A 14,312-nucleotide genomic window follows, 5' to 3' on the forward strand; every position below is an offset into this window, starting at 1 on the left:
GCTGCCCCTGGCATGTTGGTGCACAGATGTGAGGTCCCGAAAATGTGGGTGCTCTGCTTGTTCAGCTCGTCTGTCTAGGTGCTGCTGAAGTTGCGCGCTCCTGCAGATGACATTTGGCCATTTTTTGCTAACTTGCCCCTGCTTTTAGCAGGAGCAAGTTTGCCCGGGGAAAAAAGCTTGCGCGCTTCCAGCGCAAGATGCGCATCACACGCGCATGTTTCTCAATCATCGGCAGTACCTAATTTGCATATTCGCTGAGGGAATTTCATGAAGGCGCAACTTACACCCCGCGCAAAATTGCGCGAAAATTGCACCGGAGCAGCGAGGCTGCGTGCGCGGGAAAATGGCCGCATTTCAGACTTAACTGGTTTACAGAATCAGCCGCAAATTTGCATGGGAGCAAATCAGTACTTGCGCGGCGCAAATCACACTTGCTCCCGCGCAAGTGCTTCTTGAATCTGGGCCAGTGTGTTTGCCTGCACCGGATTGCATTCACAAAACCACCATGCAAACCGGTTGCAGTGCGGTTCCAAAATTGGTGCTTGCCTGACTTGTGATTTGAGCCCATTAAAAATGAATGGGCATTGATTGCACCGCAAAACCTGATTTTACACTATAGTTTGCATGTGAATCACACAGGAACTGCACCACATTCCTGTGCAATTCACATGTGATTCTGTGTGGTGTCATTTGAGCCCATTCATTTTGAATGGACTGAATCGCAGCACCTCGCATCAAAGAAATGTAGGCACCTTTTTTTGAAAAACAAACATGTGATCTGGTTCAGAAAAACACTGCGTTTGTGACCTTCTTTTGGGGAGCTGTTAACTTTGAATTGGCACCTGCAGCAGATCAATGCGGGAAACGCACAGGGATCGCATTGTTTCCTGCACCACATATGCATGAACCAGGGGTAAAACAGGGCCAAGGCATGCCACAGAGAGCAGATGTTGTGGTGCCAACTGCTGAATCAGTAAATCGGTGAGCACCACAACAAGCTTGCCAGTGTAAAGCTGGACTGTCAGTAACACAAGCAATAGAAAACTCAGCTTAGCCTCAGCCATCTGTCAGTAACAAAAGCAATGCAAAATGTTGCAAGCCAATGGGAATACAGGGTGTAGCGAGCAGTGGGCAGGACTAACACACTGGCGGCCCCACATCAGCACAGGAAGAGGCCACAGAGGAAGAAGAAGAGGAGGGGGTGGAGGAGAGAGTTGTGTCACAACCAGTAGTAGCATTTTGGAGGCATGGTGGCGGAGCAACCTCCAACACTACTGTACCTTGTCCTGCTTCCTTCCCAGCTGCCAGCAGAGTCACCCAATGCGCTGTAAAAGATAGGTAATGTGAGCCCAGAGAGAGGCGGTGCCCAAGAAGGACAGCAATCTGGCAGTCATGTTCCCCCAGCTGCAGCATACTGCCAGGTTTTCTACAGTGATGAGGAGGGAGGGGATGATGAGGTTGGCAACCTGCAATCTGGGCTTGTCAACCTGCCATCCCAGAGCAGGAGGTCGCGGGCCACATCAGAGGGCTCCCCGGGCCACATGGGGCCCCCAAGCCACTAGTTGGGCATCCCTAGGGCTTCTGCTTTAAACATTTATAATGTTTGGTTGTTCTAACTAATTTTCTAGCAAAAAAAAAAAAAGATTTCACATGTAAACAAAAAATGCCAGAAAATGCCTGATTAAAACACTAAAATATGCATGGGCACCATAGTAACTAATAAACAGTTTCATGAGCACAATTAGGGTGTTCTGGCTTTGTTACAGTTCACATACACTGTTCTTTGTCTGTCAAATCTTACAATAGCAGAAAAGTTCACAGGTTTGCCACCACAAATATGATACAACCTATAATGCAATGCACAGCCTTCCCCAGGCCAGCAGTCTTAATAGAAAAACATTTAAAGGAATGGATAAATCAGCCCATTTTCTAAAAAGGGGGGTTTGTATCATCCATCCACTATCTGTTGGCATGGCCGTCTTTAAGGCAGGGCAAAAGGGACAGCTGCCATGGGCCCTGTCAATTAAGTTTTAGTCATGTGCTGTGTCCTGATATCTCAGTGTGAAGTGCTGCTACTAATGCTGCCCAGCTCTGCCCTATTGTTGTGTACAGATAGCTCACCTGCAGACCCTGTGTTAAATAACCGCCATTCATATGTAAATAACTGAAGTATTCATATGTAAATATCAGAAGCATTCATATGTAAATAAAAGCAGCATTCATTTGTATATCATGCCCCTCTGCAGTGAAGAGATGATGTACTGTAACCTCTAGCAACCGATGATATGCTGTAACCTCTGGCAACCAATCGCAATCACTGCCTGATCTGATACAGTAAACTGATTTTAAGTCTGTCTGATATTTATTGTATGTCTCAGAGCAGGTGAAGAGCAAAATTGCATGGGGGGGCCCCCAAGATTTTTTTTGCCAAGGGTCCAATCAACATTAAAGATGGCCCTGTCTGTTGGCATTGTAAGGAAGAGCTGACAGTCTACGCAGGGAGAGATATTGTTTTTCCATTTTTTAATTTTCAATTTTGCTATTAGTACTGTAAATGATCTCCCCCACCTTGGTAGTACCTGACTTCCCATACCCTTTATGTGACAATAGCTTCCCTATTAGCACTATAAATAGGCAGAATTGAATAACTAGATTCACTCTCTATAGACCTCTATGGGTTTTTTCAAGCAGGATTTACGGAACCTAACTCAGATACGCTCATCCCTGCCCATAACATATGCACTTTATTTGCTTTTCATATATTTTAGAGAACTAGCACACTTTATGATAACATGTACGTTATATTTCTATACCAACAAACATTCTATTTTGCTTCTTCTTTTCAAGATCAAATGTCAGGTTGGAAATTCCGCAGCAAATTCCTGAGATTATTGTATCTCGGTGTCAGGGTAAGTTTAATTCTCCTTCCATTATCAAACTTTTATCTCTAATGTACCGTATTTATCGCGTATAACACGCACCCCAAGCTTAGAAGGGACGTTTAAGGAAAAAAATGTTTAGGAGGGAAGTTTAGGGAAAAAAAACTTACATTTTAAATGCCCATCAATGCAGCCTTATCAGTGTCCATCTGCTGTCTTGCCCAGCATCCATTAGCAGCCTTGTCCAGCATCCATTAGCAGACTTGTCCAGCATCCATCAGCAGCCTTGTCCAGCATCCATCTGCAGTCCATCCAGCCATATAAGTGTCCATCTGCACCTTGCCCAAAATTGCAGCATTATGTATTTTTAAATTTAGCGCCTCACCCGAGCTATACAGAGCCGCATTTCCTGTGTATTCAGCTCCTCTCGGCTCCTCTCGCAGTCCCGCCCCTTGGCCCGGCTCATATGACGGACACCACGTCAGTCCAATGGCGGGACATAAAGGCTAGGAGGTGGGACAGGGCGTGACTGCGAGCGTAGCCGAGCCTAGCCGAGTACACAGTATGATCGGCTCAGCTCGGTCTATGTCGGCGGCGCTCAGAGACAGCGGGGATCAGCGTATAACACGCACCCACGATTTCCCCCTGATTTTAGGGGGAAAAAAGTGTGTGTTATACGCCGATAAATACGGTATATAAATTGAGTCCCTTTCAGGCTGGGTTCACATCTATGCAAACTGGATGTGGCTTTAACCGCATCCAATTCGCATAACAACGTTGCGGTTGAGGAGCAGTTTGCACAGAAACGTCTTTGGCTCAGTTTCGGGGCTGAATTCGTCCCTGATTCGTCCCTGAAACGGAGATCAGGAAAGCAAGCCACATTGGTCTTATGCCGCGTACACACGATCGGATTTCAGATGGACTGACTTTCATCAGTCTTGCCTACACACTATCAGACTAAATTTCGACTGTCCAAAACGCGGTGACGTAAAACACTATGACGAGCTGAGAAAAATTAAGTTCAATGCTTCGGAGCATGCGTCGAGTTGATTCTGAGCATGCATGGATTTTTCTCCGATGGAGTTCCACACAGACGATCATAATTTCCTATCGTTTTTTTTTTTTCATCGGAAAAATTTCAAACATGTTCTATTTTTTTACACTGATGGAAAACAGTCTGATGGGGCCCACACACAATCGTTTTTTTTAGATGAAAAAAGTCCATATGACTTTTTTCATAGAAAAAAAAACGATCGTGTGTACACGGCATTGGGTGTGAACCCAGCCTAAGGCCCCTTTCACATTGAGGCGTATTTCAGGCGTTATAGAGCTAAAAATAGCGCATAAATAACTCCTGCCCGGGCATTCTCAATGTGAAAGCCTGAGGGCTTTCACACTGAGGCGATGCGCTGGTTGGAGAAAGAAAATCTCCTGCAAGCAGCATCTTTGGAGCGGTGAGAGGAGGGGGGTGTTTACCGCTCCTATACCGCTCCTTCCAATTGAAAGCAATGGGAAACCGCGGTAATACCACCGGCAATGCTCCTTTGCAGAGGCGCATTGCCGGCGGTATTAACCCTTTTTCGGCCGCTAGCGGGGGTTAAAACCGCACCGCTAGCGGCCGAATATCGCAGCAAATACGACGATATAGCACCGCTAAAAATCATGCCGCTATACCGCCACCGCACCTTCAATGTCTCGTGTGAAAGGGGCCTAAAGGATGTTTTTGGATTCAGTACACAAATAATTCAATTTTACAGAAGTTGGGAGGACGGTCTCCCAAATAAAAGGTAATGTATTTTTGAGGAGTAGTCTACAAAAAAATAAAAATCGTATGGCAGAGAAAGAAATTTCTGATATTCTTTTGCTGAGTAGGCGTTGTGTTTATCAACTCATCATGGAAAATCACAATGTGAGTTTCAAAGAAGAAGACTTTTACATGCTAAAATGTCATCTAACATCGCCTGTAAGAAAAGGTTAAAGTGGAACTAAACCCTCCTATTCTTTACAGCCAAGGAAGCTGCCATCTCTGCATTAATAAGCACAGTGGAGTGGACACCTTTGGACAGCAGAATTGTCAGTCTGGGGGAAGGGGGGTGTTAGATGTATTAGCATATTTAAATACACTAACAAACTGAAGCCAAACTCCAGCTAATATTTTATAAACAGAGCAAAAAAAACGATTTTCCTTTAGGAATAAAGGTTTTACATGAATAAAAGCTGGTAATTGTAAGTACCCCTGCTAGTGTTAAATTGTTTCTCTCATCTCTGTCGCTGATAAATTTAGCTGAAGAGCATGTTCTTTTTAAAACAACAGACGCACTAGCTGGATCACCAGGTGAAAATAAAGGAAAATGTATGTAGCCATCACTAAGGGCTGGTGCAAGGATTTTTGACACCCTAGACGAAACCTAATGTTGCTGCCCCCTTGGCCCCGCCCCCTTTGCCATGGCCACGTACACCCCACCTTTTTAACGAAGCACACATAAAATGCAGCCTCACCAGCACCCATCAAATGCAGCCTCACCAGCGCCCATCAATGAATGTTTGCTTGCAGGGCCGGACTTACCATTGGACTTGACTGGGCGCAAGCCCATGGGCCCCGCCCAATAGGGGGCCCTTACGTTTAAGTTTTTTCAATAATATGCTAGTCATTTTAAGTGGTTGTAATGTAAACCATCGGACACAACATTGTCCTAAAAAAGAGCCCATAACACAGGCAGCTGATCATTTGCATGACGTCACCGCGCTTGCGCATATTAGCCCCTCTAAACTGGCATTTAAAGCTTGCCGAAATGCAGTCTGTGAGGCCTCGTACACACGACAGAGATTCTCGGCAGAATTCGGCGAGAAACTCGGTCAGAGCCGGATTCTGCCGAGAAACTCTGTCGTCTGTACACTTTCGGCCCGTTAGAGCCGCCGAGGAACTCGTCGAGAAAATAGAGAACATGTTCTCTATTTTCTCGTTGTTCTATGGGAGCTCTCGGCCCGCCGAGCTCCTCGGCGGCTTCAGGGCTGAACTCGACGTGTTTGGCACGTCGAGTTCCTCGGCCGTGTGTACGAGGCCTGAGAACTTCCCCTCTGTCCAGCACAGAGCGCATGCGCGAGATTACCGACAGGGACACAGTAAGGGCGGAAGCAACTTCATAATTTGAATCACATAACAGCAGTACGAATGGCACTTGAGATACCTGGAAATATAGAGAACGAAACCATCCTTAAAAAGGTATTTGCAGGCCTTGTTTTTTTGGGGATATATATATATATGTATTGCATTGCGATGAGCTGTTATAACTTAATAATTGAAAAACTGCAAAAATCGGCCGGGGATTACTTCAGAATCGTGATCTCTATTTTTATTCTCAGTTCATCCAGAATTGTGTAGCTCTAATACATAGCTTGTGTATGTATCATTTTGTTCTGTTAAAAGTAATGTATAGAATTTCGGACCCGAAAGTGACTCAAGCCCGGGGGCCCCCACCACCCTAAGTCCTGCCCTGTGTGCTTGCTTTCATTCATTCGGGAGTGGGCGCTACCTGCTGATGCTGAGACTTAGTTGCTTGCTGCAGAGAGAAGAGGGTAGGAACACCAGTGGCCCGGGCACCCTAGGCGGCTGCCTAGTTTGCCTATTGGCAGCACCGACCCTGGCCATCACAACTAAGCTGCAATATAATAAATGTTGGTTTTTGGCTTTAATATTGGATGGGCTTTGCTCTGCTTTAATATTGCTTCGAAGCTGCTGACAAATAGCTGGATTCACAAAGAGTTACGCCGGCGTATCAGTAGATACGCCGTCGTAACTCGGAATCTAAGCCGTCGTATGTTTAAGTGTTCCTGCGTCGAAATTTTCAAATTTTACGTCATTTGCGTAAGTCGTCCGTGAATGGGGCTGGACGTCATTTACGTTCACGTCGAAACCAATACGTCCTTGCGGCGTACTTTGGAGCAATGCACACTGGGATATGTACACAGACGGAGCATGCGCCGTTCGTAAAAAACGTCAATCACGTTGGGTCACTAGTCATTTACATAAAACACGCCCCCCTGTTCCTAATTTGAATTCGGCGCGCTTACGCCGGCCCATTTACGCTACGCCGCCATAACTTAGGAGGCAAGTGCTTTGTGAATACAGCACTTGCCTCTCTGACTTAAGGCGGCGTAGCATAAATACGATACGCTACGCCGCTTGAAAGTTACGCTGCCCTACCTGAATCCAGCTAAAAAGGTAAATTCGTTATCTGCTAATTCAATCTAGAAAACCCTGTAGATGTGGTAAAGTCAGAAAGTCCAGGAAATTGGCTTAACCTGAGACGTGATATGCGATAACCTGACCTATATGAATTTTTCATTTTCTTTGCAACCAACCCTGATCAGGGTTATATATATATATGTATATATATATATATATATATATATATATGTGTGTGTGTGCGTAGCGCTACCCCCTCAGGAGCCGCTGTTTTGTTGTTGGGATCGGCGTATTAAGTTTCCTTGGTGTTGTCTAGGGGTGCAGTTGGAGAACAGAGTATTGAGCGAATGTCCAGACAGTGAATAAAGATTTTCCAATGCTTTATTTCCAGGCCAACACGACCAACATCAACATCAAGTGGGAAAGAAAGGTTGATGAAGCGAGAGAGAGAACTTTGCAGTATCAGGTCTGGATATGAACCGAACAATCCTGCTCTCAGTAGTATCAATTGCAGTTCGTCGCCACTCTAGTCAGAGTGGGTGAAGTGCCCCCGGACAGACACTTGCCACAAGCCTGCCAGCCGAAGTGTGACTTTAGATTGCTGGGAGGAACAGGTCTCTTTCACAGACCTGGCTCTAGGGCCTCTGCCACAGGCCTATTACTTTGAATGAGCTAAATGGACGAATTGAGCGAATCCTCCCAGTAGGTTTTAGCAGAGGTCACCGGAAGTCAGCAAAGCATACCTGTCAGCATTCCGGTCACCGGATCCCAGATTGGTTCGTTCAAGCCCTGTCAGACAACCTGCCTCCGGGTTCTCCTCAAGCCGACCCCCCAATCGAACGGCACCCAGCCTGGGATCCTTTCAATAGAACTGAGGACCCAGTAAGTCACTGAGGCCCCTGTCAGGAACATGGAACTCCGCGTAGAATGTGACCCCGGCCTGGTAGGCCATTGCCAGGGTCCGTTGGATGCGCACACCCTAAAGGTGGGTGCCGTACCTGGAACCCGCGAAGCACTCAGAATAATTGCGTCTGCCACAGACACACTCCTCCCCAGCATGACCCGCGAGGGAAAACTCCTCTAATTGGCTGCTGGGGAAAAGCGGGTCTGCCAGAACCCCTCTAGCACCACCTGTCACCCAGGGGTGGAAACAACACCCCTGGAGCGCAGACTGACCTACAGGACAGTTCAGGAATGAGAGCAGCCCAAATTTAACAAATTGTGAATGGGAGCAAAATAACTCTCCTATTCCCCACTAACTTTAGCGTAGTGTCCATACTGAAAGTAAGGGGGCGCTACATACTCCCCCCCCCACTTGAAGATGACACTGTCCCCAGTGTCCTAAGGCATTCAAGCCTGAATGCCAGCCTGATATTTTCTAAATCACATAGAAAAAAAAAAGGAAAAGAAGAAAGGACAGAATGTAAAACATTGCATTACAATATTGACATCATTTAAATAACAGGAGACATACAAACATACACAACCCTATCTATCTAGCTGCCCATTCTCCGCAGTGTTGATAGTAGGTGGGTCCAGAAAAACCTGTATAGGAAAGATATAAAAAGCATACGAAATACAAAGCACACATCCTGATGTATCAATATAATTACAACCTCCAAGGTCAGAATTGAAACTGCCCCTAGCGGTCAGTGCGCTGGTACTGCGGCAGTTCAGTTTAAGTGCAAGAAATAGCAGCAATAGGGAAGAAAGAAAAAAAAATGGAACAGTGCTTATTTTGCTGTCTCTTCTTGTACTGCTGTGGAGGAGTTTGCAAGGACCCCCCCTCTAACTGACTGAACCCAAACCCCTCCCAAGAGTTCTTCACAAAAATGTCAATGTGGATCTGGAGGAGCAGGGGGGAAAAGGGGAAACTTGGAGAAAAACTGAATGGGGCAAAAATCGTTGTCCAAACCTAGTTCAAGATAAGTGGACCAGGCAACGCACCCTCTGGCCCACTCAGTCACACAAAAAGGGCCCGGCAAAGCCCACATGTAGTTCACTTATAGAATCGGGGGTCGGGCAGAATGACAGTGTCCCCTTTTGCAGTGGTCGATGAAACCGAGAAGGTCTGATCCTCTTTCCCGGGACACTTCAACACAACCCGATTCCTGTAGATATGTCTGCCCCAGCACCAATCTCTGAGACAGTGTTGAAAACGTTTCCCCACACAGGCAAAAGCATAAGGGGACTCCCGCTCTTTCTTATGGACATTTAAGCGGTCCCACACAACGTTTCGACACCATCCCTCCCTCTCCTGGTCGATTTGGTAAAGGAGAGGGGGTGGCACATACGGGTATTCATATCCATATTCGGTGGCAACCCGTTGGATCACCACCCGCTGTAAGCGGGCTAGAGCGGGCAAGTTCCGTGGGTCTCCTCGTTCCGGCAGCACTAAAGCATCCGGTTCCCTTCTCAATACGGGAGCAACAAGGGGCACAAGGGCGGTGAGTAAGGTAGAGGGAACAGGAATGGACTCACTGACTCCCCAGGTCAGTTGGCTCAAATAAACTTTCCAGAGTGTCCTCATCTTCAAACACAGAATCGAGCTCAGAGGAGTGCAGCTCCTCCGCAGGTGCATAACCGCAAGGTTTTTCTGTGAGATATTTGGCCCGATCCAGGGGGGGAATGTCAGGAGGGTAGGCCTCGACTGCAGCCGCAGGAGGCTGAAGCAGGCCCCACTTCAATTGAGGTACGCCACACAGAAATCGCTGCGGAGAGGATGTCCACCGAAGTGGTATCGGCCTGTATTTTTGTCACGTCCGATAAATTGGTCACGTCCGATAAGCTGGTCACACTACTTGAGGAGTCTTCGGTCATACGGCTTACCTCCGGAGAGCAGGATGATGGGGTAGCCGATTGCAAGGTCAGGGTTTATGAGACCGAGATGACCTCTATGTTGGGAGCCTCCGGCTCTACGAGCTCCACTGATGGGGATGGCTCCGGCCTTGTGGGTTCCTCCTCCGCGGTGACGGCAGCTGTAATGAAATTCACCCTGTACTCCCTCGGAGTCTTAACGGGTGATGTGGCGACAAACAAATAGGCCCGGCTTCTCTGGCATCTGGCAAAAGGCTGAATCTTGATGGACAGTTCCTCGCACTGAGGACAGGTCAGTCCAAGCATCTCCGTTCCTCCGCTGGACAATAGCACGAACCGTCCTCCTGTGGCCAAACGGATGCCTGTGTCAGTGACAGACACTCCCGGTGGTGAAAACATGCTGAGGACCCTTGGTGAGGTAGTTGGGGCCCTCAGTCACGGAGCGGCAACACCCGGTTGTAGGAAGGCAGACATCACCATGCGGTTCTCCTTCTTCCTTTCCGATGGGCAGTGCTCCACTGGCCTGGTGCGAAATCCTATTATACGTCACGCGCAGGGGAGGGTGGCTCCTCCCACTTGAAGAACTTGTCCGGACACATTGTAGGCGCGTGCTAGGCTGCACGTACGCCCCAGCTTAGCGGTGCGAGGTTAACTCCCTCGCAGCTGGACAGTTCAAAAATCACGATACCGTACACTCTTCGCTCCTTAATAAATGGCTACTCACAATCTCCGTTGTCAATGGCAACAGCCGAAATCCTGGACGAGCCTCCACGTGTCGCGCTACCCCCTTAGGAGCCGCTGATTTGTTGTTGGGATCGGCGTATTGAGTTACCTTGGTGTTGTCTAGGGGTGCAGTTGGAGAACAGAGTATTGAGTGAATGTCCAGACAGTGAATAAAGATTTTCCAATGCTTTATTTCCAGGCCAACACGGCCAACATCAACATCAAGTGGGAAAGAAAGGTTGATGAAGCAAGAGAGAGAGAACTTTGCAGTATCAGGCCTGGATATGAACCGAGCAATCCTGCTCTCAGTATTATCAATTGCAGTTCGTCGCTACTCTAGCCAGAGTGGGTGAAGTGCCCCCGGACAGACTCCTGCCACAAGCCTGGCAGCCGAAGTGTCACTTTAGATTGCTGGGAGGAACAGATCTCTCTCACAGACCTGGCTCTAGGGCCTCTGCCACAGGCCCATTACTTTGAATGAGCTAAATGGACGAATTGAACGAATCCTCCCAGTAGGTTTTAGCAGAGGTCACCGGATGACAGCAAAGCGTACCTGTCAGCATTCCGGTCACCGATTCCCCCGATTGGTTAGTTCGGGCCCTGTCAGACAACCTGCCCCCGGGTTCTCCTCAAGCCGACCCCCCAATCGAACGGCACCCAGCCTGGAATCCTTTATTTTTTTTAAATCAGATACTGTTTTATTGAAATTTCGATTTTTTTTTTTTTTTTTAATACGTTACAAAATATTACATGGTATATTGCCCCACAGGTTTCACATATCTTCAGGAACACATACATGTCCATACAGAACATCTGTATTCTTCAGCACTATATTGGGTGCATTATGCCTAAAAAACCTTAAGATACCCTTCATACCTATTTTCTTTTCCCCTTTCTTTTTTTTTTCACCTACCCCTCCCTCTAGCCTGTTCATTCTACATCGGCCTAGTAGCCGCTTCAGCTCTGTCTCCAGAAATTCTACTTTGCATCAGCCGCAATGATGCCAAACCTGGGGTATTTAGCCAGGGGCCCCATATATTCTCGAAATTCCCCAAATAACCCCGGTGTTTATACGTAAGTTGTTCCCTAACAAGAGAATCATTTACTGATATTATCCACTCTGTGTGTGTGGGGGCCATTACAGACAGCCATTTCCTAGCAATAAGCTTCCTGGCCAAAAATAGGGTCCTTAAGATAGCAGTAGAGGTATCTGGCATGTACATTTCTTCATCTAACCACCCCAGCAAACAACTTTTAGGATCCATAGGGAGTTGAAGGTTCCATATGCTATTAACAGTGTCCACCACCGCTCCCCAATAGCGCTGCAGTTTCGGACACCTCCAAAGCATATGAACAAGGGTCCCATTGTCCATAAGACAGCGGGGGCAAAATGGATCATCCCTTCTACACCATTTATACAACTTTTCAGGTGTATGATATGTACGGTGAATAATAAAAAGCTGGGTTAGCTGCTGAGTTGATGACAATGTCACCTTGAGAACATTACCTAGTATTGTATTCCACTCATCATCAGCAATATATCCTATGTCATCCCCCCAGCCAGCTCTACACTTCAAAGTCATCGCCGTAGAAACGCGACCAAGAAGGGCTCTATACAAGGACGGAATTTGTCCTTTCCTGAAGGGTGCCATAGTTAGCTTCATAAGCATTATCGGTCTGGTGAGCTCCCATGTGGATGTTGTAGCCTGCGCCAAAATAGCATGTCGCAATTGTAAGTATTGAAAAAAAAGCGTATTGGGCAGATCAAATTCCGCACGTAGGGACTGGAAATCCCTGAGTACCCCTCCATCATATAGCTGTGAAATGTACTTTACTCCCCATCTCTCCCAATCAATGAAATTTTGTAATTTATTAAGTTCTGGGTAGTTACTATTCCTCCATATACGTGACCAGCTAGTATATCCCATATATTTCAGGTGTTTAGTTTTATTCCAAATCTTATCTATGAGTATAAATGTGGGGTACTGGTCCATAGCCCCCAGTTCCCCTGCCTCTATACATTCCACCAGGTTATCTCCGGTTACCTGGGCTCCCACCATATTTCTAGTGGGGTCCGAGGGTTTTGAGCATAACCATCCTGCCAAGTGTTGTAGCTGTGAAACTGTAAAGTTTCTAATTTAATTCTTGGGACCAGTTTCCTCCATATTAGTGCTCGGTATATAGTGTTGCATTTCTTAAACACTTGGACGGGGATCCAGATAGGAGCATTATGAAGCACGTAGAGTAACTGAGGGTTCCAGATCATTTTGATCAGGTTACAGCGCCCGACAACGGACAACGGCAACTTGATCCAGCTCGTTGTTTTTTCCTGAAATTTTTTAAGAACGGGTTCCACATTCAGTTTAATATATATATATATAAATTAGGGTGGACCATAATACCTAAATATTTAAATTGATCCACAACTAATCTGGTCAGCAATCTGCGGCAAAGGTCCCGAAAGTGGGTCCAGTGGAAGAAGGGTGGACTTGTCCCAATTAATTTTAAAACAGGAGAATGTTCCAAAAGTATGAACCAATTCCATAATATGGGTCAGGGATGCAGACGTGTCACCCAGAAACAACAGCGCATCATCTGCATATAATGCCAATTTATCCTCTAATTCTCCCCGCCTGAATCCCTGTATTTCTGGATTCCCCCTTATAGCCGCCGCCAAGGGCTCTATGGCCAGGGCGAAAAGCAGGGGGGACAGGGGGCAACCCTGCCTCGTTCCCCTATGTAAATCAAAGGAGGGTGAAAGGGTGTTATTTATTCGGATACACACTTTTGGTGCTTTATACAGTAGCTTAATCCAGGAGATGATATCCTCGCCCAGTTTAAACTTCTCCAGCACTTTCCACAAATACTCCCACTCCACACTATCAAAAGCCTTAGCGGCATCCAGCGAAAGTATTGCTCTATGTCCATGATTGTCAGTAGGGATCTGTATATTAAGAAAAAGTCGTCGCAAGTTATTTGCCGTAGATCTGTTTGGTATGAAACAGGACTGGTCCGGATGCACCAGTGCAGTCACCACCGCCGAGAGTCGCATGGCAATCACTTTTGTGAGGAGTTTCAAGTCCGTATTTAACAATGAGATAGGCCTGTATGAATCGTTTTTTTCAGGGTCCTTCCCTGGTTTCAGTATTACTACCACTACAGCTTCATACATAGATCTAGGTAGGGAGCCCAAGTAAAATGCGTTTTTAAGCGTATGGAGTAGCTCCGGTAGGAGCACTCCACAAAACTTTTTATACAGTTCGATTGGCAGTCCATCATTTCCCGGGGCTTTTGAGTTTGGGAAGGTGGCCAGCGCAATCTGGAATTCTTCAAGGGAGAAAGGTGCGTTAAGGCGCTCCCTATCCGTCTTCTTAAGATAGGGGAGTGTGATGGAATCCAAAAAACGCACCAAATCATCCATTGGATATATCCCCTTAGAAGAGTATAAGTCTTGATAGAAGGAGTAATACTCCTTCAGTATAGAGGGCGTGTCCGTAACCGTCAGTTGGGTTGATGTAATAATACTGTGTACCAATTGGGATGGCTGCTGAGACCTAGCTATCATAGCTAACATATGGCCAGTTTTTTCCCCCTCCTCAAAATATGTTTGGGAGGTGAAGAATCTCTTGTTATCAGCTTGTTGTAGATGAATAGTACGATAAAGCTTTTGTGCGTCCTTCCACTTCCCTTCATATTCGGGCGTGGGA

At 46.7% G+C, this 14,312-nt stretch overlaps 1 protein-coding gene across 1 annotated transcript in view; it reads left to right on the plus strand.

Annotated features, from left to right (window-relative positions):
* Positions 1–14,312, plus strand: part of LOC120941074 (NXPE family member 1-like) — a 60,102-nt gene that overhangs the window by 32,930 nt on the left and 12,860 nt on the right. Inside the window, exon 4 of the mRNA XM_040354324.1 lies at positions 2,848–2,909. Within this exon, the coding sequence (XP_040210258.1) occupies positions 2,848–2,909 (62 nt within the window). The remainder of the gene's footprint in view (positions 1–2,847; positions 2,910–14,312) is intronic.

The sequence above is a fragment of the Rana temporaria genome, chromosome 5, assembly GCF_905171775.1.
Source record: "Rana temporaria chromosome 5, aRanTem1.1, whole genome shotgun sequence".
NCBI lineage: Eukaryota > Metazoa > Chordata > Amphibia > Anura > Ranidae > Rana > Rana temporaria.